Genomic DNA, 25,655 nt, shown 5'->3' with positions numbered 1-25,655 from the left:
ATCAAGACACTTGAGGCCCGATCACGGTCTCGATCGGAGAGCCTCCGAGGTTGGAGGCTTTCCAACCAATATCATCGGTTTCACTTCCGACCACCTAATTACAATTTAGGCAGTCGGAAGTGAAACCGGCTGGTCATTCCAGCTTAGATTCCGACGGGCTTCCTGCCGAGCAGTCGGAGACCAGCCCATAAACCATATGGATGGCGTTTTACGCCATCTGGATTATGATCAATCAATCAATCAGGCTTTTAAAGCACACTACTCACCCGTGAGGGTCTCAAGGTGCTGGGGAAGGGGGTGGGGGAGGCGGTCAGGGTGGCGGTTTCTGGCAGGCTTACCATGCCGGGCTTTCCGACATGGAAAGCCTGTCGGAAAGCGAGTTTGGGTGCCCCTAGCAGGGCCCCCTTCAACCAGCGGCCTCTGGTTGGTGGCCTAGTGGGCACCTATGGTGCCCCCCTGTTCATCCCTACACCGTGTGGTGCCTGCCACACAGTGCAGGGCTGAAGACAAACTCCCTTCTCTGTATGGGAGCTTGTGCTACGGCCGGTTTCTGACCACAGCGCAAGCTCCCATGCAGGAAAGGGAGCTTGCGACCGCACCATGTACAGTAGCATCGTAATTCAGCTTTCAGGTCGTATCCACGATGGTCCGCCCCACATCATAAAAAGGCCCTTGGTAATAAACAAAGTATAGATATTCACAGAAATCCGATCTTCACACCTTATCATTTGTGTGCACTATAGTTTCATCAGTAAAGCTGCCTTTCTGTGGAAATTTAGTGGCAGTTTCAATGGAAAATGTGCTGTCTGTATGTGACAGTGCGCTGCCACACAATGCTTTAGTTACGCTTTGGGTTGTGGTTCTAAACAGTTTGGGATGCACTGGTCTAGCAGCCTCAGGATTGCTGAATATTTTCTAACTCGAGTCTAATGACAGATGTGTCAGGGGGCGGAAGGTTTCTGATGCAACCAATGAATGAATCAAACAGCATTTGTAGAGCACAGCACCGTCACCCCCGGGGTATCCGGACCCTGTGCCTCCGTGGAATGGCCAGGTCTCGAGTCACTTTCTGAAGCCTGCCAGCGGGGGGCTGTGCGGAGATGCTGGGGATGGTTGTTCCAGGTCTTGGTCGTGATGTAGGAGAAGCTCCTTGCGATGGATGCGGGAGGCGGTGCGAGGGCGAGTGAAGAGGAGCGCAGGTGTCTGGCGGGTTGGTGAATGTTTAGCCGATGGTTGATGTAGGCAGGTAATAGGTCATGGAGAGCTTTGTAGGCGTGTTTGAGGAGCTTGAACTGGCATCTTCCAGAACCTTATTCATGCTGCTGCATCTTCCGTAGAGCTCTTGCTGCCGGGATGGCAGCTTGTTATAGGTGCCTGGAGGCGTGCATGCGCCTCACCTGAGCCTCCGGAGGGGACCCAAGGGTGGCGAATGGGCATGCACATTAATAATATACCTTCATAGCATAATCACCGGTTCCCAAGTTCTGGGCACGTGTTAATATTTCCTTGGTTTGATGGTATATATTTTCATGGCCTTTGCAGAAATACTTAAGTCCTCGTTTTATTCCTGAGTGTGTTTTGCTGCGCGCACTGCACTAAGCGCACTGACCCATTAACCTATAGAAACGACAAACTGTTGCTTTTCTGCTTGTTCCCAGAGTCGGGCGTCTCTCGCTGGCCCAGGCCCCAGATTGTTGTTTGCCTGTCACCGTAATCCAGCGATGAAACCTCCGCCTTCCTCATATGCAAAGCGGGCCCCGAGGACCAGAGCATGGGGGGCTCTGGTGTGGGTGTGAGGAAACTTCTCACCACCTGACTGCGCCGGGGGCGAGGCCAGGCACCGTGTCTCCGGCTGAAGCGTCTTCTAGGAGTCACGGCTCACAGCTTTCCGTCCGCAGGCGCCCACCGGCCAGGGTCTGCACCCTGCAGCAAGGTCGGGCTCTCAGACACGTGCTCCGAATGCACGCCCAGCTCACCGTGGGACCCTAGGTTCGGGCCTTCTGCTTCATGAAGCCCGCCTCGCCATGCGGACGGCGGCCCATACAACTCTAGGCCTCTCTTTGGCGACATCCAAGGACGAGAGTAATGCTCACTTCACGTGTAGTTTTAGCAATTACCACTTGTACGCCTGGCTTGTGGGATTTAGGATTTCGTTAAATTGAGTGTCTTGGAAAGCGCAGTGGTGCAAAGGGAGTCCCGTTAGTTAGCCGTATATTGGCACCTACCAGCATTATCGACCGCTATCCAAACGCGATAAACCCACATCTGGTTACTAAATGAGAAAACGTATTTCTCTGCAGCTAGTTCCCTTAGTAACCACTGGTGTGTGTATTAAAATGCTGCAGCTTTGCTTTCTTATTAAAAAAAATATTTAAAACACTTGCACGACGTCACAAGTCAAAAGATGAATGATGCTATTTCCTGCGTTAGATACAAGGGCACAGGCACGTGATATCTCTTTCACAACCCCTATGGTTCTGGTACAATGAGGCCAGGCAAGGCCTTCTGAGGCGCATGCGAGCTCAGCTTCCATGCCCTTTCTAAAAGCAAGCTCGGACTTGAGGCCTTATCCTGGCAATAATGAACTACAAATCCCAGAATGCTCAGTGCTTTGGGTAAAATGACAGACCTGGCAGAAAGGCACCCTCAATACACAGGGTTAGTTGGCAGCTATGTGTCTCAAAACACTTCTGTCATCATTTCTAATATTTTCTTCATCTTCGAATTAAACTATTTCCTCGCAAAGCCCATTGTACTAGAAATATTTAAGCTTCCTTCTCTTGTCAAGGGATTTCACTTCCACGTGGATAGACAAACCGTGAAAAAAGGTGATTCTTATTTTCATCTGTATCTGCAAATTGATGGCCTTTTGAAGGACAGGTAGAGGGGAGGTGTGTGTGTCTTTGTGTGCGCACACATTGGGTGATGTTGGCTAGCTCACCATAAATGTGTTTTTCCAAAATCCTCTCTCTCTCTGGTAATGCCTCCTCTCGTACCTACAGGGCATAACCCCCAGGACCCTATGCGAGACAACCCCCAACATGAGTAGGCTGGATGGTACTGGGCCACACCAAGGGTTTTTTCTCTATCTCTCCCGATGATGTACTGGACAGTGTGGCAGAAGCTGGAGCTTTGCATCGAATCAGGGATTCAGAACAGTGCTTCGGATTACTTGGGTCCCATTGCCTGCGCGATAAAAGAGAACTGCCAAAATGGCACAAATCAGGGATCCTGCGAATGGGTGGCAACAAGAACAGAGTCCTTCCACTCGAGTATCCCACCACACGAAGGATAGCTCTGGATCCAGTACAGAAGGTCAATCCTTCTTACTTCTAATAAATTCTCAAGGCTACCAAACTTTCAGCTCTGACCACTGAGGGAAATTCTGCCTTTCTTGGAATCCAGACATGGAATTGAACTCACAGGATCCATGGTGATCGGCTGGATTACTGTAATCTATGTTGTCAGGGCCCAAAACAAACAAACATGGCTAGATACAAGTGGAGGCCCAATTCTAAAAGCGACGCCAGGTGTCAGAAAAGTTAGTCCAATCCAGATTGGAATTATCAGGGGTGGTAAAAATAGCAGAAGGAGGGTACGGTTCCTTTCCTCTAAGACCTCAAAGGGACTAAATCTGGCAGATTGCTACACATTTTTGTGAAAGGCCTTTTAAAGATGGCTGGGCTATCTACCCTGCTGACGGACGGCTTGTCTGTCCCTGCCTGTCCCTGCTTGGCAGCACTGAATCCTCCCTTTCTGCTACAACCAAAACGCTTACATTCACATCGCCTGGTCTAATTAACTTTGATCGTACTATCAGGCTCCATAAGATGTATGATTAACCAGGAGTCAATCTGGTTATTTGTTGGCTGTCACCCCCTACCCTCGTTCTTTGTCCTGATGAAAACCTGCCTTGACTACCTAATGGAGCTTAGTTTGGGTTGAAACGTCGACGACCTCGCATGGTCCAGATTGACCAAGGCTCTGCGTGATTAGGAATATTTAATACACAGCAGGGTCATTGTTGTTTCCTAAAATTCTGACCTATTCTTTCCCATGTACATATTTTAAGCACGCTGTAAATATTATGCACTAAACACCAGCACTGAGCACAAATGTCACTTGATCACTTATCATCTACAAACCTCACCTCGTGTTGACAGCCTTGTTTACAAATGTGTAAATATATATGAATGATTTAATTTATTTATAAGATAGTAGACAGTAATTTGTGTCACTCGTATTACTATCTGCTATGTGTTCTATAAGCCTGGATAGCTGAGATACAAATGTTTATGATTACAGAATAATATTTCAATAATAGGCGTTCTTATAAGAAATGGTTGGAAAACCCGACAGAACCATTGTTTTCGTTTACTTATCCATACCCAGGTTCTGAAGGACACAGGGTCGCCCCATTATTGTCCTACCACAGCTGAATTGGAAAACCAGCTCACAGTATGGATTGGTGGATAACAACTTTCAAAGATCAGTTTAAACAAGTGCTTAAGAAGACAATCCCTCAATGGTCTTGCACCAAAGACCTGGCCAACTTAAATCAGAAGAGGTCATATTGGTGGTTTTTGTATTTGCACCATCTGACAGCCACCCTGAGTTATTGTACTCCACCGCTGGAAACAAAGTCGAGGAGAATGTGTGGTGTATTTGGTTTGAATCAGCTCCTAGTACCTGTATTTATAGGCAGATGGCATCATTTATCTCCGGGTTGGTGGTGCTTTAAACAGTACTTACAACACGTCACATCTACTGAACATGTGCTTCAGGAGTGCGCTAAATTGAAATTGGTAGTCTATGCTAACCTTGACAAGAAACTCCAGAAAATTTTAAATCAGGTGCTGTGCCTGTTTCTTAACTTTAGAAGATGAAACAAAACACATCGGCTTAAGAAGTCCCCCTTTAGGGTTCAGGATAAAAGTTAAATACCGACCACCAGTCACAGACCTACTGGGACAGAGGATGAGAACACCTTCAGGTTTGTGACCAGTTATGTAGCAGCTAGTGATGCGATCAAAAAACAAACTCTAGATCCATAGCAACTAATGAAACTGGAGAACTAAGGGGCGGAGCATTAGGAGTTCAAGGCCAAAAATCTGGGATGCTCTCAATCTGCAAGTAAGTACTGAGGCTAACCAGTAACACTTCAAGAAACTCCTAAAACAGAATTATTAAGAAAGGTTTGCAACAAGACCCAGATAGTGATTGCCAAGTCACCAAGGGGAGATTCAAGAGCACACACATCCCTGCACAGTCTCTTCTTGTCCACAGCTTCATTTTCAACACTTGACAGAGGCTTTGTAATGTAAGAATTGCAAGGAAAACAACCCACACCCCCGGGCAGATTGTAAGTATTAAGATAGTAATAACCCATTACAGAGGAAGCAGCAGTCAACTGGGGCCAATCTGAGAACCAGATTAGATTAGGTTCTGAGTCTGTGACTAATAAAAACAGTTAAACTCACTCTCCTATTCCTAATCGCATATTCCACATCGCCATTGGATGTAACTCAGAGAGATGGCGTCAGACCCCCAATGAACTTTGAACCGACCTCTACATATTCATTTCATTGGCGCAACTGTTCAGCCTGCTTCTAAATGGTCTGCTCTCAGTGAAAAGGAATATTCCAGGATTGTACTAAACTTCGATACTTAAACTTAATAAAGCACTACATCGTGGATAAAGTGGGTAAATATAGCTGACGTTTATCTGGTAAGACTACAGGTGAAATCTGTCTTTCAAGAGTTGTGCAGACTCTGCTCACGTCACCAGCTGGATTGCCAACCCCAGTTTTGTTGTAAAGGTTCAGCCTCCGTCACTTTCGCTTATTGTTTCTGACCTACATAAATACCTTTAGTAAACAAAATGTGTGTGTCCTCGTGCCGTCACATTTCGACAGCAGACCTCCTTCAAATGCCAGTGCTTAGAAGGCGCAGGTGCCTCGCAGTCGATGTCTCGTTCACTGTCCCATGACTGACGCCACACTTTCTTTTGAATTAAAGCTGTTCCACTGCTTCACTGATGAGTTGTCTTTCCTCGATCGTGCCTCTTTCTAACATGTTGCTGTTTTTGTTCTGATTCAACAGGTTCGACGGCTCCCATTTTGCCAACTCGGTAAGTCGCTTTCTCTGTTGTCTCCGATGCTGATAGGGGGCATATGCCCCAGTGGCTTTTATGGTAGCTAAGAGAGTGCTCCGATTGTGGTTGTGTAACTTATGTCAGCCTTCCTGAGCTGGCAAGAAAAGCCGAAAGAGGTTTATCCCAGAGTAGGGCTGCGTGAAGCGCGTCTGCAGCAAAACTATGGCCCAGATTTACTAGGATTTAGCGTCACTTTTGTGGCGCAGCCCCGATGCAAAATAATTTTGGGAATTTACTGAGCTAATCAAAGCTACTATTGCAATACAGTGCATAGCGCTACCTTACTTCACTTTGCATTGAGTAGGTGTTCCAAGGGTGGAGAATGGGCATTACCATACATCCTCCATGTATTTTGATGCAAACCTAGATTTACAATGACTTGCAAACCAGGGTTTGAGCTAAAATGTTCGCCAACTTGACAGAGGCATAACGAGGCGAAATATCTTTATTTCTCCTTGTTACTTCCTCTTTCCATGTGTGCTGCCGAAGTATTGTTTTGCCCATACTACAGGCACCCTGGTAGTATGGAGCAAGGGTGCCTATGTTGGCACTAGGCAGCACATAGTGCATTAGCTCAAGGAGAGAGTAGAAATTTTCCATATCTTTGTAAATAAGGAGCATTACTGCTCTCTTTCCCGCAACAGGGCAAGTTCCCTTGCTGTGCCGCGTTACAAGAAATAATAGTAAATGTGCCCCTATATGCGAGGGATTCGAGGCATTGTCTGCGTCAAATAAGACTGCAGCATAAATAAAGCATTGGTGTTGGCACTGAATATCAATAGAAAGAAGCAGTGGGCGCAGAATATCTCGTATGGCATCTACAGATGACTGAGTAGCGTGAACTGAGGTCCAGCGATGATGGGACATGAATCACTTAACAACAGGGTCCAGACACATTGTATGTTCCGTGCCTGGCAGTCGTATTCAGTATATGGTTGCTTTCTAGGTGGTCGCAGGCAATGACATTGAGCCTGAGGTAATCTGCCTGGTATACCCTGGCAACACTTCAGGGGAGATAGAACCTAGGTGCGTGCTTATTGTATGCTGCTATCACATAAGTGTTTGGACAAGTTTGGAGTAAATTGTTTGATATTACCAACTGTAGCGTTGAGTTTAGTGTAGGTGGTGTGGTATTACCTGGTAAATGAACTGAGTCTGGAATAGATTGTTTTAGATCAGAGATATGTATGTTTAAGTTTTAATTAGTTTAGTTGACATCTAGTAAAGATGTGTTTCGGATATATTGCTTGTTATCACCACGTTGTATCGTTCAGTTTGGGATAGTCTGCTTGGTATTGCCTGTGTGCTTGGTGAAGCTAAGTTCAGTTTATTTGGTGTCTCTGGATTCTACGGACAAACTTATGATGGATGCTTTGTATCACCTACTTAAATGTTTGAGTTTGTATTATGAGATTGAGCTTGGATAGACTGCTTGATATCACCTTGTTGTGCAGGTGAGTGTGATGGATTGGTGTCACCTTGTTGTGGTGTTGAGTTTAGTGTAGGAATGGCATTATCTGGTAAATTAACTGAGTCTGGAAAGGCTGGTTTTAGATCCTATAGATGTATGTTTGAGTTTTGATTAGTTTAGTTGGCATCTCGTAGTACAGATGTGTTTCGGATATATTGCTTGTTATCACCAAGTTATATCATTCTGTTTGGGATACTCTACTTTGTACCACCTGTTTGTTTGGTGGAGCTCAGTTCAATTTTTTTAGTGTCACTGGATTCTACAGAAAAATGTATGATGGATGCTTTGCATCATCTTTGTGTTTGAGTTTGTATTTTGAAGTTGAGCTTGGATAGACTGCTTGATATCACCTTGCTGTGCGAGTGAGTGTAATAGACTGGTATCATCATATAGTTGTATTGAGTTTATGGTAGTTTGGTATTATTTGGCTAGGCGTTTGGGCTTTGTGTAGGCTGCTTGTGGCTACATGATATCTACTTCTTTTTCAGGTCATTTTGGATTAGTTTGCTCAGTGTCACCTGTTTGTATGGTTGAGTTGTAGATAGACTGTTGGTTATCACCTGGCTCTTGGGTTGAGTTTGAGGTAGTTTGCTTGGTATAATTCGGCTTTGCAGTGGAGTTTGAAATCGACTGGTTTGTATCTCCTGCTGTTCAAATGATTCTGGGTTACGTTTTTTGCAGTCACCTGGTTGTATAGGGTGAATTTTGGATTGATTGTTATAACTTGGTTCTATGAATGTGTTCTAATTTGATTGCTGGGTATTAATTGGCTATGTAGTTGAGTTGCATTAGGCACCATCTATTTCCTACCTGTTCAGGTGAGTTTGGATTAGCTTGTGTGGTATCACCTAGTTGCATGGTTGCAGTATGGAATGCCTGCAAGGGTGTGATATAGAGTAATATTGTTTTGCAATATTCGCTGTATATTTGAGTTTAAGATAGATTTTCAGTGCCTCCTAGCTGCTCAAGGGAGTTTGGATTAGTTGGTGTGATATTACCGGTTGTATAGGCTGACAACTGGATATACTGCATGATAGACTACTTGGAAATATTTGACAACAAAGCTCAGGGTGAATTGCTTGCTATCTCCTAGCTGCAGATAGCTTTTTAGACCTAGGTAGTTTGCCCTAGTTAGTCTGTATGGGCTCCTTGGAGTTATACACTTAGGGGCTTATTTACTAGCACCTTGAGCCACCAGTGTGTCACTTTTACTATGGGTAAAAGTGATGCACCCGTGACATAAAGGGCTTTTAAATAAGCCTCTTGATATTTTTATAGCGCAAGCCTAGCAGAAGGCAGTCGAGTGAGAAACAAGGTACATTCAACAATGCTTGGTAGAGGTAGATGGGTTCTGAGAGCAGTCGTGGAAGAGCTGAGTCTTTCCTAAATTGGAACACAGACGGGGCGGACCTGATGGACACAGGTATTTGTTCAGATAGCTGGGTACATAGACTGCAAAGGGCTGCTGGCTTGTGTTTCTTATTTGCCCTACTGTGTTCCTATCTGTTGATGCCCTGGCTTTAGGAGTACCAAGAGCACTCGGCGGCCAAGGCACGGAACAACCTCCCCCTGCACCTCAGGAAGCTCGGAAGTATCCCCTCTAGAAATGTCATTCCTGGGCCCACCAGCTAGGTCTAAAAACGTGAAGGATGATGGTGATAGGAGAAGATAAAGGTTTCCTTCACCCCTCCTTACTGCCAAAGTGTCACATTTTCAGACCTAGCAGGTGGGCCCAGGAATAACATTTCGAGAGGGGACACTTCTGAGCTAGTTTTAACCTTCACTGCACTTTACTTCAGTGATCCCAACTTTCATGTTTGCATTGTTTTCCCCTCCCTTTTGCTCCACCCCAGGCGTTTGTCTGTGCAAGGGTGTATTGAAGCAAGCCCAATGATGAAGCATGCCACAACTTTGTGAGTGAGGGCAGTATTTTTTTACTAAGCATGTGCCACCTTTGTATTTCATTTCCCTACTCCTTCGTGTGTGTTATAGTCATATTTCTTCCGGCCATGTATGAGGCTTTGATCCAATGTTGGATCGAAAGGCTCTGTGGAGCCAGGTTGCCGTCATGAGGTGTCTCTCAAACAGCATATGCTGGGTGGCCTTGCACAACGCCCAGGATTATGTTATTTTATGTAATTTGTAAAGCGCACCATCACCTGCGAGGGTCTCCTAATGTACTGATATGACTCTTTTTCTCCTCAGTACTTGGATGGAATGATCTATGACATGGACTCTATCTGCAAACAATCCAGCACACTGTCGTACCTCTCTCATCCAGACACTCAGACAGGTAAGAGCAGGCCTCGATTTATTTTTAATTGTCTTTATTGAGTTTTTATAAAAGTAACAACAATAAAAGAAATACAAATGATTACCGTTCTGGAAAGTTGTTGACGTTTTTTACAAGAGTACAATTTTCTCCAGAACGGGGAAGGGAGGGAGGAGGGAACAGAGGAGGTCTGACCTTACTTTATCTTGTCTCTGAGTATCCTTTGATATGCTGCTGATCCCACACATTGATGGTGTCTTCCGTAAAAGGGGCACCCACAGGCACCCAGTATAAGAGGAGGGGACACAGAGGCAGGAATTTTAGTGCCCCAGGTGAATGGCAAACCCACTTGTTCTCCAGCACAGATGTACTCTCTCCCATCTGACCTAGTACAGATCTACTGTAAATCAATCAGACCATTATTTAGTGCAGCATATCACCCGTGAGGGTCTCAAGGCACTGGAGAAGCTGGCTGCTGTACAGTGGTTTGTTCATTTGAACATCCAGGGCTTACGTTCTTTCCTGCATTGCTGGATGAATGGGGCAGTCCTGAAGTGCAGGGGGAGGTTGTTCCATGCCTTGGACATCAGGAACGTCCTCTGCTGTTGGTTCAGCCGATCAGGGGGGTGTCTGTGAGGAAGAGGGAAGCAGATCGTAGGTGTCTTATAGGTTGGTGGAAGGACAGATGTTTGTTGATGTATGTAGGTCCTTCGTTGTGTAGGGGTCAGCATCTTGAACTGGCATCTCTTCTGGTTCAGGAGCAAGTGAAGCTTCTTGCGGTGGGTGTGTGATATGGGTCCTTCTGGGGAGGTCGAGGATGAGTCTTGCGGCTGAGTTTTGTATTGTCTGTAGTCTCTTCAGGAGGAGTGCGGTGATTTCTGCGTACAGAGTATTCCCGCAGTCCAGTCTGCTGGTGACGAGGGCCTGGGTGACAGTTCTTCTGGTGGTGACCGGGAGACACCTGAATATCTTGCAGAGCATGCGTAGGGTGTGGAAGCAGGCCAATGAGACTGCATTGACCTATATCTTCATGGACAGCTTGCTGTCTAGAATGATCCAGAGGTTGTGGGCGTGGTCTGTCGGAGGTGTGGTGGGCCAAGATCCCCAGGCCGTCATGCGTCGTCCCATGGCGAGGTGTTGTTCCAAAAGATAAAGCAATAATAAAATACAACACCTCAGCTCTGCAAAGATATGGCCTCACACCTCTTCTAAGGCTTTGACAGGGTCCCACATCTTTGCTTCTAAACTGATAGGACCTCACGTGCCTGTCCTGTACAGATATTATCTCACATCTTTGCTCTGGGACAGATATGGCCTCACACCTCTGCTAAGGCTTTGACAGGGTCCCACATCTTTGCCTCTAAACTGATATGACCTCACGTGCCTGTCCTGTACAGATATTATCTCACATCTTTGCTCTGGGACAGATATGGCCTCACACCTCTGCTAAGGCTTTGACAGGGTCCCACATCTTTGCCTCTAAACTGATATGACCTCACGTGCCTGTCCTGTACAGATATTATCTCACATCTTTGCTCTGGGACAGATATGGCCTCATGCCTCTGCTTCTTCTCTTTCAGATTTCCTGTTGAATTGGATGGAGCAGCCGGAGCCCAGCTATGATGTATCCGGAAATGGACAGCTGACCGCTTTGCAGAATGTGTCGTACATGCAGAGTATTTACCAACCCTACACCCTGGAAGCGGAGGTTGAGGAGGGGGTGGCACAGGCTCTGTGCTCAATGCCAGAAGTGACCTATGACACCCAGGTAAGAGCAGGCGAAAACTCTGGGCATGCTACGGACAGGCCTCCAGTTCTACGTCAATGCTGTGTGAAATAGAGAATCAACTCCGTTAAGTGGTCATTGTGATTTTTCATAAATGATTTAGAACTTGGCATGTCCTACTGATCAGAACAAAGGCGGTGGTGCTTGCTCTTATAATTAAAAGCCTACGTGGCATATGCCACCTGCTTAGTCACTGACCTACATCGCTCCTGCTGTAGTTTTGGCCAAGGGTGCTTAAAAGACAACCTCCAAGTAGTTGGCCAGTTTCACTGACACCATTAGTTTTTCAACACCCTGCAAGCCAGTTTCAGTCCATTCACTGGTAGGGGGTCGGTGCCTGGGATGGGTGAAACCTTCATCCAATCCCAAAGGAGCTCCACCTCTGGCCATTCTGAACCGAGTGAAGCATTGGACGCAGTTGATCAGGCCACCCTAATTCAGGTCTTCCGCATAGATCCTTTTAGATCTCAAGCCTGCAACATCCCACGCAGCGCTCCACAGGGATCTCCTCTTTCCCTAATCGATGTGTGGTCCTCTGCTCGCCTCCTCCGTCAGATGTTGGTCTTCTTGTTATACTGATAATGCCCAAGTCACCAGAGCTCGCCCACCACTCCGCTCCACTCTGAGGCTTGCTCTGAGTCGACTCATACTGCTCGGTTCAGCTGTTATGTCTTCAACTCTGCTTTCTGGATAAAACTGTTCCCTTTGTAGCCCTGGCTCACCTTTACGCCCTACCCGAAGAGCTCATCTCTGCCAGACCAGACTCCTCCAAAGTCCTTTATTTGGGTTGTATGCAGCGCTTCTAGAAATACCAAAGCATTGAAACCTTTGGTGTATACTCTTAAAAGGCATGATTCTGTTGGAGGACCCCTCTCCCCTGGGGCCTAAGACCATGGACAGGCCTGGGACCACCTGACTGGGTCCCTCCAAGCACTTTGCAGGGGGGGGGGGGGGGATTGGGGAAGGGGAGTCGCAAATCTCGTTTCCCCATTGCATCTAGAGATGCCCCATCAGAGCTGCCGATTGGAAAATCAGAAAAATATAAAATATAGTTTCATTTGTTGAAGAAACTATGAAGCGTGACCTTTTCTTGAGCACAGCCAGGCAGGAGAGGGCGGGCAGCAGACGAGAGGCTGCACTCTGCGCCGTGCTGCAATGTTATTCCAGTTGCCGCAGCTTTTTTCTAACTCCATTTAAGACCTTGAATGGTTTCCCGCGTGAATCTGCAATGCCTGGGTCATCATCTTTCAACGTCAAGTAAAAATCTGACTGTAAAAGATAAGCAGCCTCAAGGTAGTCATTTGATGAACCGCGGACGCACCGGGCAGACCTCAATTACGGAGTCAGCTCGACAAGGTAGAGCGCTTTATCGAGAAGGAGCATTAGCTCACTAGTCTATATGAATATACCGGAGTACAATATTTAAGAGCCATCGCTTATTCGTGGTGTGTTTCCCAGGTTCAAACAGATTTTAGACTGGATGAGAAAGCGGCCGCGGTTCCTAAATCTGCACGAGTGAAGGTATAATATATCAAGCAAAACAGTGCAGGCATCGACAGCAATGGTCCCACCTCGTGGGGTGTTACCACCCTCGTGTGGCCTTTGCTTGAATAACATGCAAGCTATCGCCGTGATGGTACTTCATGTTTTTGATTGTGAATACCGTCCATTCAGCCTTAAGCTTCAAATCTCTCCGACAATTGAGTTTAGGATGGAGGATTTTTTTGTGTGCAAGTCCAGAAAGACCTTTGGGCTGATTTGCTAAGATTTTACACCATGTTTGCGCCGCGCAAAATCTTCGTTTCCTATGTACTTTCTAGCACTGGAAACATCGCGTAAAGTGACGCAAAGCAATGCATAGTGCTGCCTTGCATTATTTTGCACCAAGGGGCGGTACCATGCGCGGTGCAAGCACGTTCCCATGCAACCACCCACGGTTTCTGATACTAAACCAAATTTACTAAAGGAAAGTAGGCAGGGTTTAGCATCAGGAAATAGCGCACACTTGAACCTTTATTTAGTGATTTCGGATGTGTGCTTCATTGTACAGCACACATACAAAGTGGGAAAATATTTAAAATAGGTGTAAGCATAGTATATTGTACTGGAAGGGTATCTATCCTTCCAGTACAAAACCTAAGCTTGGCACAAAACCTAAGCTTGGCTCACAGTGACACCATTGCTGCACAGTGCTGCATGGAATACCAGTACATTTGTCCCTTTGTGTATACCAGAGCCACATTTCACACAGGTGTATTAAAAAATACATTTCCTGTTCACCTGTTTCTCTTGTCTTCTTTTTTCTTAAGGGGATTTGCACACATCCTCTTCACAAACCCCATTGGTACAAAGTTACCCCCATGTCTTGTCTGACATCTTCAGCTAGGGCAGTTTTCTGCGCCAGCTGCACATACATTGCTAATTGAGCTTTTGGGATCAGTGCCCGGATTATTTAATGCAGAACTACAAGCCAGAGAACGCAATTCGGAAATTAATGAGATATATAGGGTTAAGGGTCCCAGGAAATATTTGGCAAAAGGATAAATAGTGTACTGGAAAGCGACAAGGAAGCATTTTAGCTTGGTTCAGGAAGAAGATTATTTCACATGTATTGTATTGTATTGTAATTGTATTTATATAGCGCTTACTACTCCTGACAAGGCGTAGGAGCGCTTGTTTGGTAAGTAGCCTCCTACTCCGGCACCCATAAAGAATTAGTGTTGAATTAGTATAGTGAAATATGAAAGTAATTGGAGTGGTGGACATGTTAGTCAGTTATTTGGATTGAGAAGGATACTGGATGGATAGAAGAGGGAAAAAGGTTTACATTAATATGGCGCTTGCTACCCTAATGGGGTGTTGAAACGCTTTTTTGGCGAGTACCACACTGATCCGGCACCCATAAAGGATTAGTGGTGAATTAATATAATGAAATACATATGATACCAAACTGCATACAGCACTCTATACATGTTAAGAAGTGTGAGGCATGTCAGGGACCAGGAAGAGGGTCTGTGAATATTTTTGGGGGCCAGGTATGGATTCCATGATGGACAGTTTGGTTGGAGTGTGTGCAATAAATCTGCTAAGGAATGTGTTGTGCCATTTTGTACATTTCCTTAGCATTTATTCAGTTGGTTGTGCAAGCTGGTTTGTGATGGAAGAAAGCATTGTGGAAATTAACACAAAAATAGAGAGGGCCAAGGGAGATTTAGACACCTCCAGGTGTTCACTCCCAATTCATATATCTACCACACACAGAAACATATGGGCCTTAAGAAAAGTCAGAAAAATCTAGTTGTACATGAATGTACCTTCTTTAGGACGAATTCCCTCACCCATCAGAAGTGGCATGCTTCATCAATGGGAATCTTCTCCCATCATGACAGCTGATCACGGTGCAGGCTACAACTCCTTCTCCTGGAAGAAGAGCTCTTTGGATGTTTTAAGAGAGTTGGTAAAAACCCTGTAGTGAGCTAATGGGTGGTGAGGCTCTCGGAATGTGTAATAAGTGGGAACATTAGTTAAAAATGGCTCCAGAGCAGGCGTACAACTTTAATTGTGGGTGCCTGGATCAGGATTAAAAATGGGGACACTGCAGGTTAATTGACCCTGCTTATGTTTCACTAAACATAGACCATCATATTTTTGCCAACTAGGCCCTCTGGAGAGGAGTATTGGCATTCGCTGGACCTCTAGACTGCCTCTTCTCATATAACGCGCTCATACAAGAAAAAGTGCAAACACAAAAGTGGTCCACAGTGAAATTCAACTACAATTCGACTGCAAAGCAAGCTGTTGGGAATACAATTACAGCTAGGTTAAAATCATAAGATAGGTAACACTTACAAAGATAGTGCTGCCAACTACCCAAATAATGGAGAATCATAAACACCACAATCAAGTGAAGCCAATCAAATGTGGTATTCATACAAGAACCACAAGATTACCCACAATTGTTGGGAACTGTTCTTCAACTTGAGGGACCCTGGCAGTGGGGATCAGAGTGCACTCTATCCTATAGAGGGAATATAGGAAAGAGTTCCAAAGGGGAGGGACATAGTAGTCTGGCTAATAGGTACTGATAACAAAGATAAAGCTGTGACCTCAAAGAAGGCAGGTAACAACATCAATTAAAGACGGAGAAAAGGGAGCTTGAAATCGAGCCAGGAATTCTGCCAAATTCCAATCAGGAGCATAATGTGTGTAGGAAAGCTGCTCTAGTATAGTAATATCAATATTAAATCAGTAAGGTGACGATAATGAAGGAGAGGTGTGTTTCGCCTCTTCATATGGAGTTAGAAATATTTAAAAAAGGTATGGGAAGGTGGAGGTAGAATTCCACCACAACATCTAGTTTCAATACAATGTCATAAGAGGTATGGCATAAAGAGCACAGAGGCCACACAGCAGTATTCTGTCAGGAATGTAGTGGCAGGCTGGGGCAGTGTGCATCTGTGGTAAGCCTAACAGAATAGATTGCAAGATGCGGGTTAAAAGGACTCTGTAGTTAAGGGCAGTCACATAAAGAGCGCTGCATAATGTGTGGATGTGCACGATGCTACAAAACTGAGAACCACCCAGTGTCCAGGTTATCACCAGAAAGACTGACACCGCGGAACAGTGGAGCACACATGGTTGCCGCTGCGTTTAGGCTGTGTAATGTTTTGTTTACTTTGGGGAGCAAGCCCGCCGCGCTCCCACACACATTGTGTATCTCACCTTAAACAAGGAGGTTGGTGGGCCATCTATTTTCCATAACTGGCTACTGCATCGTGGTGTTCAGCATGGTTTTCACGCTTCCTCCCTGTGAACATACACTGCTTACATGCAGTGGCAACCGTGTGTGCTCCACTGTTTCGTCTTCCATCTTTCTGACGTCACACGTAAACATTATACATTGGCAATAGATCATATGTGTGTAAATCAGGATGTGTTGCATAAGGCAGTGAGGGTTATAAGGAGTAGAAGTCACGTGTCCTTCATAGCTCACTGTGCTATATTAGAAGGATTACAATTTGTGAACTGTAAGTAACACAATTATCTTTGTGTTAAAAGCAGTAACCCACCTACGGAGCTACATACAAAAATATGTCATCTGCATGCTATATGATGTGCTTTGCTGGAAACATATTAACATTGTATGCTACTTTGGTTCAAAACTGGGACTAGACAAAGCACAGATCTCTCCCGCAAATGCGTTAACCTCCAGAGTTGTCTTACCATTATTATTGTTCCCTGAGATTTACTGAGCACACAAAGATCTCTGCAGCAGGTGCCCTGACCCTATAAGATATTTAAAAATGCAGACTTTGCAACCAATTGGGCAGAACAGATTACTGCCACATTTCTCCTTTTTACAAATTTCTTTGTGATAGACTTAAAAAAAATGTATTAGTTGAAGCACAGATTTTGTTTCGGGAGTGCATCAGTTTTTTGGCACAACCCGACACGCTTGTTAAATCTTGGAATGCACTCAAATGTCCTCATGGTAGAACTGCTAAACATATGTCTGAGGTGTTAAGATCTGATATCACTTCTTGTGATGTCACTTCCTGTGAGGTCATGCGTTCTGATGCTAATCCCTGTGATGTCACTTCCTGTGATCCCACGTGTGATGTCACACACAGTGAAGTCATGGGCCATGATGTCACTTGCATACTGCCTAACTTGGTTAGTCCCCCACCTTCTTTTTTTTTTAGGACTTGTGCCCTAGGATTAACAGTTCCTTCTCTTTCTCAGCAGGTATATCCTCAGTACCCCCATTACCAGCCCGGCGGCACCTTGAGCCCTTCGGAGGAGGAAGAGTACCCCAACCGGGACAGCCCACAACTTGAGGTGTCCGACTGCGAATCGGATGAGACTCTTCACCCAGGAGAGGCTTGCAGCTGCGACCCAGGTAAGTGCAAGTGTTGCAAGGCTTGATGCACTGAGCGCATGCGCAAGAGAAGGTTGAATGTCAAATGAGCGTGAGAGAAAGCCAACCGGCGCACATTCGTACACTGTGACAGCCTGGAAGTGGATGTGCATGCGCATGCGCTAGAGACAGTCTGACCAATGCCTCACCTGTGTTCAGGGAGAAGCTAACCGACATGGAGGGAGCGGAGTGGATGACTTAGCCAGAGGCCTTTCTCGAGGAAGACAGTTAATAGGCACTGTGCTGAAAGGGAGGCATGTTCCCCTTTCTTCTCCTCTCTTGACTTGGGCTATCTACCATGAGGCGATCTGTGTGTCCTTCCTGTTTTCTTGTTGCACTGTGGTTGTTCTGTTATGATTGGTATCCAAGTACCCCTTGAGCTGGACTGTATATGATGTGACAAATGGCTCCTTTGACTCCCTTGGGGTTTATCGTTTGCTTTATGTTATTTGTTAACCACAATGCTCGTCATGCTCCACTGTGAAGCGCTCCTAGCTATCGGGCCCACTCTGCATTCTAAAAATATCTGCACAAATAAATATATAACTGCAAGTCTGACCTGGAACTGATCTAGTGGGGAAACACGTTTAGGAAATGTACCTGTTAAGCCAGCGGTCAGTGGTTAGCCAAAGCAAACCTTACTTCACAAACCCACTCTTTTTAACAACCTTAGGATAACGAGAGACTGAGAAAAGCTATTAAAGTTCTAGATGTTTGCTTTGCAGTTCGCCAATTATTATTAATTTTTGATGTAAAGCAGACAAATATTGGGGGGAAAGGAGGACAAAAATATATCCCTGCCTAATTGCTGTAATGGGTTTTAGTAAAAATTAGCAGTGAGTGCCATACAGTAGCCAAGATGACCCTTTAAATATCACTGATCAATACTGCTGGGAACCTTGGAGCAACCAGCAGAGGAGGTTCTCCCAGTCGATAATCTACAAACTTAAACCACTGCCAAAGAGACGCCCACAATTGCGTGATGCAGCAGCGCAACACCCTTTACCAATGCTTTTCTAAACTTTGTTTAACAAGTGCAAAAGCACTGTGGACATTCCCCGTCTAAAGGCAACTTGGGGACTCAGAAGTTGATAGTTCCCTCCAGCGTAGTATTTCTTTTTTTAGTGTTTTTTTACAAACATTTTAGATCACACACAGCAATAAATAGCAGGTCGGGTAGACCATATTAGGGATAAAATCGCCTCTTTCCATCCTGTGAGCAATTTATTGGTTGTTGCTACAGCAGCTTAAACCAGAATGAAAAAAGACACCCGCGTTCTTGATGCAGCCCAAAATAACCCTCTGGTGCAACCGGAGGTCCGCGTCGTAGGAACTGCAACTACGCTACACCCCCTGGTAATGCTCAGTGTACAGAGACATTTTTAACTTCTGATAGTCTTGCGCATGAGCAAAATTCAACTATCCACCACTGCTCAGGCTCTTTTCCAAAAGTCTCTACTGCTCTCATTGTTTATGGTTACATGAATCTGCTCCCAGCTCCCAGACACCACCCTATTCTCCTGTCGTTGTACCTTCTTTTTATGGTTTTGCTTTTGCCCCCTATTACTTTTAGAACAGTCATCCATCTCACGGGGAGACAGCTTGACGCAGGTCTCTAGCCAATATACTTCTTCACTTCCTGGTACCAAGTTGGTTTCCACACAATCTACTCTCAGAGTTCTGTCTGTCTCCCTTATATGCGTAATGACACTTTAGATAAGGTGGCCGTAATCTTCCATTACTGAATGAGACAGCGCCTAGAAGGGGCATTCTCCTCCCTAGATCGCTTGTTATACGTTGGCTGTATCAAATGTACGAATATCTTCACATTAGCTATTCCAGGTAACTTTCAAGTTTGTAGTTAGTGTCACCAACACCTGTGCATGACACAGCTCTATCCTCCCTTATTTTAGAACCAAGCCGTTGTTGCGTAACGGGTGCTCCTGGTGCATGTATCAATGATATGAGGTGTAGAGGTTTTTGCAAAAAGAACCAGCTGTGAATGTGTACCCTGCTTTCGTTGGCATCAGGTACCTAACTGGCATTGCTGTTTCTGGCCTATCATCTAGCAGGCATCTGACTGGCGGATGCCAAACCTCCAGAATAACATGAACCACACTGCAGTTAGTTGCTTAGCCATACCCCAACCTTGTTGCATCATGAGCTATAGTATTACCTGCAGTGTTCACATCTGATTTTTGCATTTAAGTCACCGGAGAGAACAACTAAGTCCCAAACACCCCAAAGCGTTTCTCTAAATTGCTGATAGCCACTTTGCGCCCTGGGTCCCTTATGTGGACAGCAGCAGCGCATTAGGATTACATGAGTCTTGTTTGAAAAATGGCCAACCATGAACATAGCCATTTACTCTAGCAAATATAGTGCTTTGAACATAACAACTAGTTCCTCCCTCGCCGGATAGTCACACAACACAGTTAATAATCCCCTTTTGGGCAACCCTGCTAACCTACTACAGTGGGAGCCTTTCAACCTCAAATGACTGGTAGCCTCAGTGTCCTGGAGCCAAACTAGCTGAGAATTGATCAACTTCTTGTTCATGAAGCTTGAAACGCACCATGAATTGACAAGGTGCAGAACTAACACAGTGTAGTAATACAGTTAAATAGGGTTTGAAAATGACCAAAGTTCGCAATCAATGCCCAAAGAAGATTGAATAGTGTAACAAAGAGAGACGATTACTTTGTAGCTAGTTGGAAACTTTTAAGGTGCACATTCCTAGAAGTTTGTGAACTTAATTCTAAACCAACACAGAGAAAAGCAAAATCCACAGCAAATCTACTTGGTACCTGTAGAAATTGGGTTAGTGTCTTGGAGTTCAAATACACATTTCCTGAAACTAACGAGGTGTGTTGTCCTTCTAGTTTAGAATTAGAGTAAACACAACGGGGCAGATTTACAAGCCCCTTGCGACACATTTACACCACTGTTGCGTCACTTCTGTGACGCAGCGGTGGCGTAAAGCATGCACCATGTTGCGCCGTATTTACAACGTGACGCATCTAGGGAGATGCGTCACAATGTAAACCTCTGTGCCACATGAAACCTGCCTCATCTTTCATGTGGATGTTCCAGCGTAGGCTCGGGGTTCCCTCGCAGGTACGCCTCGTAAAAGTAACGCAGTGAAATCTACAAGATTTCACTGATTCACTTTTATGGCCATGCTGCGTCAAAACCCTGCGCCTGCTTGAAGCAGGTGTAAGGATTGACGCAGCATGTTAGGCATAGGGCAACCCGAGCCTTGCTGGAGCCGTGTCGCAAGCGCGACGCAGCTCCAGCATTGCGCGAAATTTCTGCCGGGGGATGCGACGCGCATCTGCCCATCCGTACGCCACGGCGCGCCGCACTGTAAATTCCACGCATCAGTGGTGGCGCACGGGTGGTTTTGCGGGTCGCAAGTGTTTTGGCGCATTCCTGCTGATTTGCAGAGATGCGCCAGACCTTGTAAATCTTCCCCAACGTATGTATGTTCACACTGCTCACAGCCCACCATGAGGGTCTCTCTGGTCTGGGTAGGTGGCTAGACAACTGTGTGCTGCACTATTGCAACTGCAGGCTCAAACAACAGAAAATAACAAAGGTGGTGGAGAGAAAAATGTGGCCCAGCTATCCCCATGCTGCTACATCGCCCTTGCTCCTGTCCTTCTTGCTTTTTCCCCGTTTTCACAGCTTTCTCCTTGCTTTTTCCCTCGTTTTCAACGCTTTCTCCTTGATTTTTCCTTGTTTTCACTTCTTTTTTCCTCGTTTTTATTGCTTTCTCCCTGTTTTTTTCCTTTTATTCTTCGACTGATCCAAGCACCTGGATGGCCTCACGAGTGATTGGCCTCGCTCTACAAATCCGAGTTGATTGATTCATGGCAGTGATTACTTAGTCTCTCTTGCACTTGTAGCAGTCGATTTCTCAGCATCCTGTCTCTCTGATCAAGGGTTCAGGTCGACTGCAGTCCAAGCGGAATCAAGGGGCGTTACCCCCTTGAGATTGTAGAGTGGGAAAACTAATTAAGTTTTTCCCCATTCTCATGGAACACCAAAGGGGTCCCTGAAAAGCATCATGGCTGCAGTTTGAATAGTCCAGAGGGACTGGGGGTCCCACAGTCTGTGTGAAAAAACGCTAAATGCAGGGAAACAAACATCTAGGGACAAAGAAAGAAAGTAAAGGATGACACAGCTCTGGTAGTTGGCATGACCTTTTCTCCTTAAAATTCTTGCTATGCTTCCTGCAGCTCTGACTTTGTGTCACAATTCTTTATTTTCCAAAAGTAAATAAACATTGAATAACTTTCACAAATCAGACAAAAAACTGAAAAACATGTTGCTACTGAATGAAATATGCAGTAGAATAAAGCAAAATAAAAATGTTGTACCATAATCACTGTTACTAAAATTCATAAAGTGAATATCACAAAATTAAAAAATGTTTATTCACAAAAAATAAGAAATATATACATTTAGGGTTAGGATCCCTTGTATAAATCCAAAGACATCAACACCTACTCAAAATCAGCGTGAATTTATAAATGGACCCCATATGTGGTGGATTATTCCTCTATGCTCCCTGATGACTCCACCTTGACCCCTCACCTCCTGATGACCCTGGCTCCCCTGTTGTTCACGACTTAGCACCTGGTGAATCAATTAATCAATCAAACAGCATTTGTAAAGCGTAACACTGTAACCCTTAGAGGTTCTATGTCTCCTTCGAAGAGCCAGGTCTTGAGTCTCTTTGCGAAGTCTGCCAGTGAGGAGGCTGTACGAAGCTGGAGGGGTTGGTCGTTCCTGGTCTTGGCAGTGATATAGGAGAAGGAGGGACCAGTGTTGCGGCTGCGACAGTGTGTGAGGGAGAGTGAATAGCAGTGCGAGTGTCTAAAGTGTTGGTGGAAGTTCAGTCGATGGTTGATGTAGGCAGGTTCTGGGTCATGGAGGGCTTTGTAGGCATGCGTGATAATCTTGAACTGACATCTCTTCTGGATGGGGAGCCAGTAGAGGTCGCTCAGGTGGGGGGGGGGGGCAATGCGGGTTCTTTTGGGGAGGTCCTGGATGAGTCTGGCTGCAGAGTTTTGTATGGTCAGGAGTCTTCTGAGGAGCTGGATAGAGATGCGAGCGTATAGGGCGTTGCCGTAATCGAGGCGGCTGGTGATGTGGCCTGAGTGACGGTCTTCTTGGTGTTGGTTGGGAACATTGCTGTGTTTCACTCTAGCTCTTACTTGTCCTCTGCCGACTTTTAGTCTATTGACCCAGTGTCCCTGTCTCTCTCTCTCTGTCCACAGGTATCCGTAAGAAGGTACGCCTCTACAGGTTCCTGCTGGAGCTGCTGCAGAGCGGGCAGATGAAGGAGTGCGTGTGGTGGCTGGACCAGGAGCGCGGCACCTTCCAGTTCTCCTCCAAACACAAGGAGCTGTTGGCCCACCGCTGGGGGCAGCAGAAGGGCAACCGCAAGAAGATGACCTACCAGAAGATGGCCCGCGCATTACGCAACTACGGCAAGACTGGTGAGATCCTCAAGGTGAAGAAGAAGCTGACATACCAGTTCGACTGCAGGCTGCTTGAGGGCAGGAAGAGCACCCCCCGGGCTCTTTCTTAGTCTGTCAGGGGCCACTTAGGCTGGGGGGCTGGCTGGTAACCCCTCAATAAGAACTGGACCAGTGACTTGTATCGCTTGCGTCTACGTCAATACTTCCAAATTCATGGCCTATGGACATTGCCATATCTGGAGGAGCAAGTGGTCTGGCTGAGACCCTGCCCCAGGGTTGGAGCCCGAGGAAGTTAGGGCGGCTTCAGGCACTGACCAGAACCATCTCATCCAAAATCTGTGCTAAAGACATCTCACTGCCAACAGGAGCCTGAGCAGTGTATATATGTACGCAAACATGAGGTGCCTCATTAAACTGTCCTCAAATGGAGGCAAGAGAAGTGATGAAGAGGGGGGGAGAGTCAAGAGTGGAGAACTAAACGGAGAAGATGAAGCGGCCAATAAAGTGCATATGAGGAGGAGACTGAGGCCGCAGGACTGGCCCGGATGAACAGCACTCTGCTCATCTCATGAGTATTCGTGCTCAGCTTTGAGTGAGTGCCTGATGTCTCACCCTCCTGCACCAATATCCACACGCTCTTGGACTGTGGCCTGTGTCTCATAGTATATGACGAAGGTTCACAGACTTGTATGGGGGCTCCATTTAGGGCTCAGCGTTCAGAGTGTGTCTTAGGCGCTTGGTAATGTATGAGTGATTCCTGCTTTGTCACAGTATAGAGCTGTATAGCTGCAGCTCTTTGGGTATTGGGCCGGGTACCACACACTGGTCGTTAGACATAATATGCTCTGATGTGCTGCTGTATAGGGCAGTGGGCCTGTCTGAGGACTGTGGCATCCAGTCGCACAGTCTAGAGCTAGGGGTCATTCTCTGAAAACCTGTGTGAATAGCGCGCTCTGTTGTCTCACAGCATAGGGCCAAAGATCACACACTGCGGCAAGTCGAGGCGCTGAGTACTGATATCTGATAGTATAGGCCCATTGGTCATAAAGTGTGGCTAGGTGGGGACAGAGTGCTGCATTTAGACCAGGAGTCTCCAACCTTTTCTGTTCTGAGAGCTACTTATGTTCAATGAAACGCACTGAGAGTTACTAATAATATTGGTGTTTTATAATTTCAATTTTGTTATATTTATATTAATTAAATCAAGCAAAAGCTTTCTAATTTAATAAGTTGGGCTGAACCCAGATGAGCTACAGTAGCTCACGAGCTACAGGTTGGAGACCCCTCTGTTAGACAGTATAGGGTCAGGGGTCACAGTTTCCTCCTCTGGCTCAATATAGGACTTACGGTCATGTAATGCAGACTGCGTGGGGAGTATGGCCCGCAGTGTCCCAGCACAGAACAGAGGGTCACATAGTGCGTCCTATGGAGACTGTGTTGCTGCAAGTGATATAGGACTGGGGGTTAACACCCTGCTCGGTGTATGGGGCCAGTATAGAACCAGGGGTGGCACAAGGGCCCTAAACAGGGGGCTGCCCCACATTATAGGATCCAGAACGTGGGGGTGGAGGTGACTATGAGAACAACTGGAGTGGCCTGGGGGTCTTTATGCAACGTGGATGTCAGGCATGAACGTGGGGCCAGAGGCGACTGCATATTAAAATAAATGCAAATGGAATGTGCAGGATCTAACATCTCCAAACACACACATGGAAATCTCTTGTTAATATATAGATAGCTGTAAATTGATCATTTGTTCTGTTACAGGAAATGTGCCTTATTTTCGAAATAAAACGAAACAAGCTGCACTGTGTGTGTCCGGTGACTTGTTCCCTCCTTTGCATGCAATGTGCGCGCACACAAACACCTCTGTTCACACTCACGGCTCATTTGAGTGCATGCAAATCCTGCCAGAAGACACAAAGAGCCCTCTCTGCGCACCCCTTCCACGGTACAAAGGTGAGACGGGCCCTGCGTCGCCGAGACCGTTATAAGCCGCACTCAGGTCTGTACTACAGCGCCCAGAGGGGTGGGGGCTCAAGCATGTGTGAGCTGGGCCCACGCCCAGAGCGCCCACCCCAAGAGGGGTGCGGAAGCTGCATGCAGAAGCCTCGCTTCGACATGGAACTTACAGATAATTAGAGAGGGTGACTAGGAGGGGTGCCAAGTATGATTTCGCCCAGGACGCTAACTGACCCAAGGCCAGCTCTGCCCCTTGGTGCCCACAAGACGTGATGAGGGCGGGCGTAGGGGTGGGGCGTGAGGGACAGCAAGGAGATGCATTTATTTTTTCCTGGTTTTATCGGCAGTCCTCCATTTTGTCACTAGAGACCCACATTTCCATTCTTACCCTGTCCTGCGGCCTAAACGAACCCATACTACAATTCCCAGAATGCGTTGGTTTGTTATTGGAAACTCAGCAGGAGATCCATGATGCCTCCAGTGACTTTGTGTCATGTGGTCGCCAGACATCATAGCCCACACTTAGCTCCTAGGGCGTGATGCTTGGTGTCCCAGAACAGCTCATATCTAAAATAACTTTGGGACATGTTTATGTACAGTTTCT

At 46.1% G+C, this 25,655-nt stretch overlaps 1 protein-coding gene across 2 annotated transcripts in view; it reads left to right on the top strand.

The window, feature by feature from the left end:
- Positions 1-24,897, top strand: part of LOC147701484 (transcription factor Spi-B-like) — a 35,593-nt gene extending 10,696 nt beyond the window's left edge. Inside the window, exons 2-6 of one of the 2 annotated variants that reach the window (XM_086930160.1) lie at positions 6,103-6,130; positions 9,831-9,918; positions 11,478-11,665; positions 17,426-17,582; positions 22,886-24,897. In XM_086930160.1, coding sequence (XP_086786286.1) covers positions 6,103-6,130; positions 9,831-9,918; positions 11,478-11,665; positions 17,426-17,582; positions 22,886-23,199 — 775 coding nt within the window. In that variant the 3' untranslated portion in view covers positions 23,200-24,897. The remainder of the gene's footprint in view (positions 1-6,102; positions 6,131-9,830; positions 9,919-11,477; positions 11,666-17,425; positions 17,583-22,885) is intronic. The other variant, XM_086930161.1, reaches the window with a different exon arrangement.
- The last annotated feature ends 758 nt before the right edge of the window (positions 24,898-25,655 follow it).

This window comes from Lissotriton vulgaris, chromosome 7, assembly GCF_964263255.1.
Source record: "Lissotriton vulgaris chromosome 7, aLisVul1.2, whole genome shotgun sequence".
NCBI lineage: Eukaryota > Metazoa > Chordata > Amphibia > Caudata > Salamandridae > Lissotriton > Lissotriton vulgaris.
The sequence above is the reverse complement of the archived record's forward strand: the minus strand, read 5'-3'. Positions and strand labels throughout refer to the sequence as shown.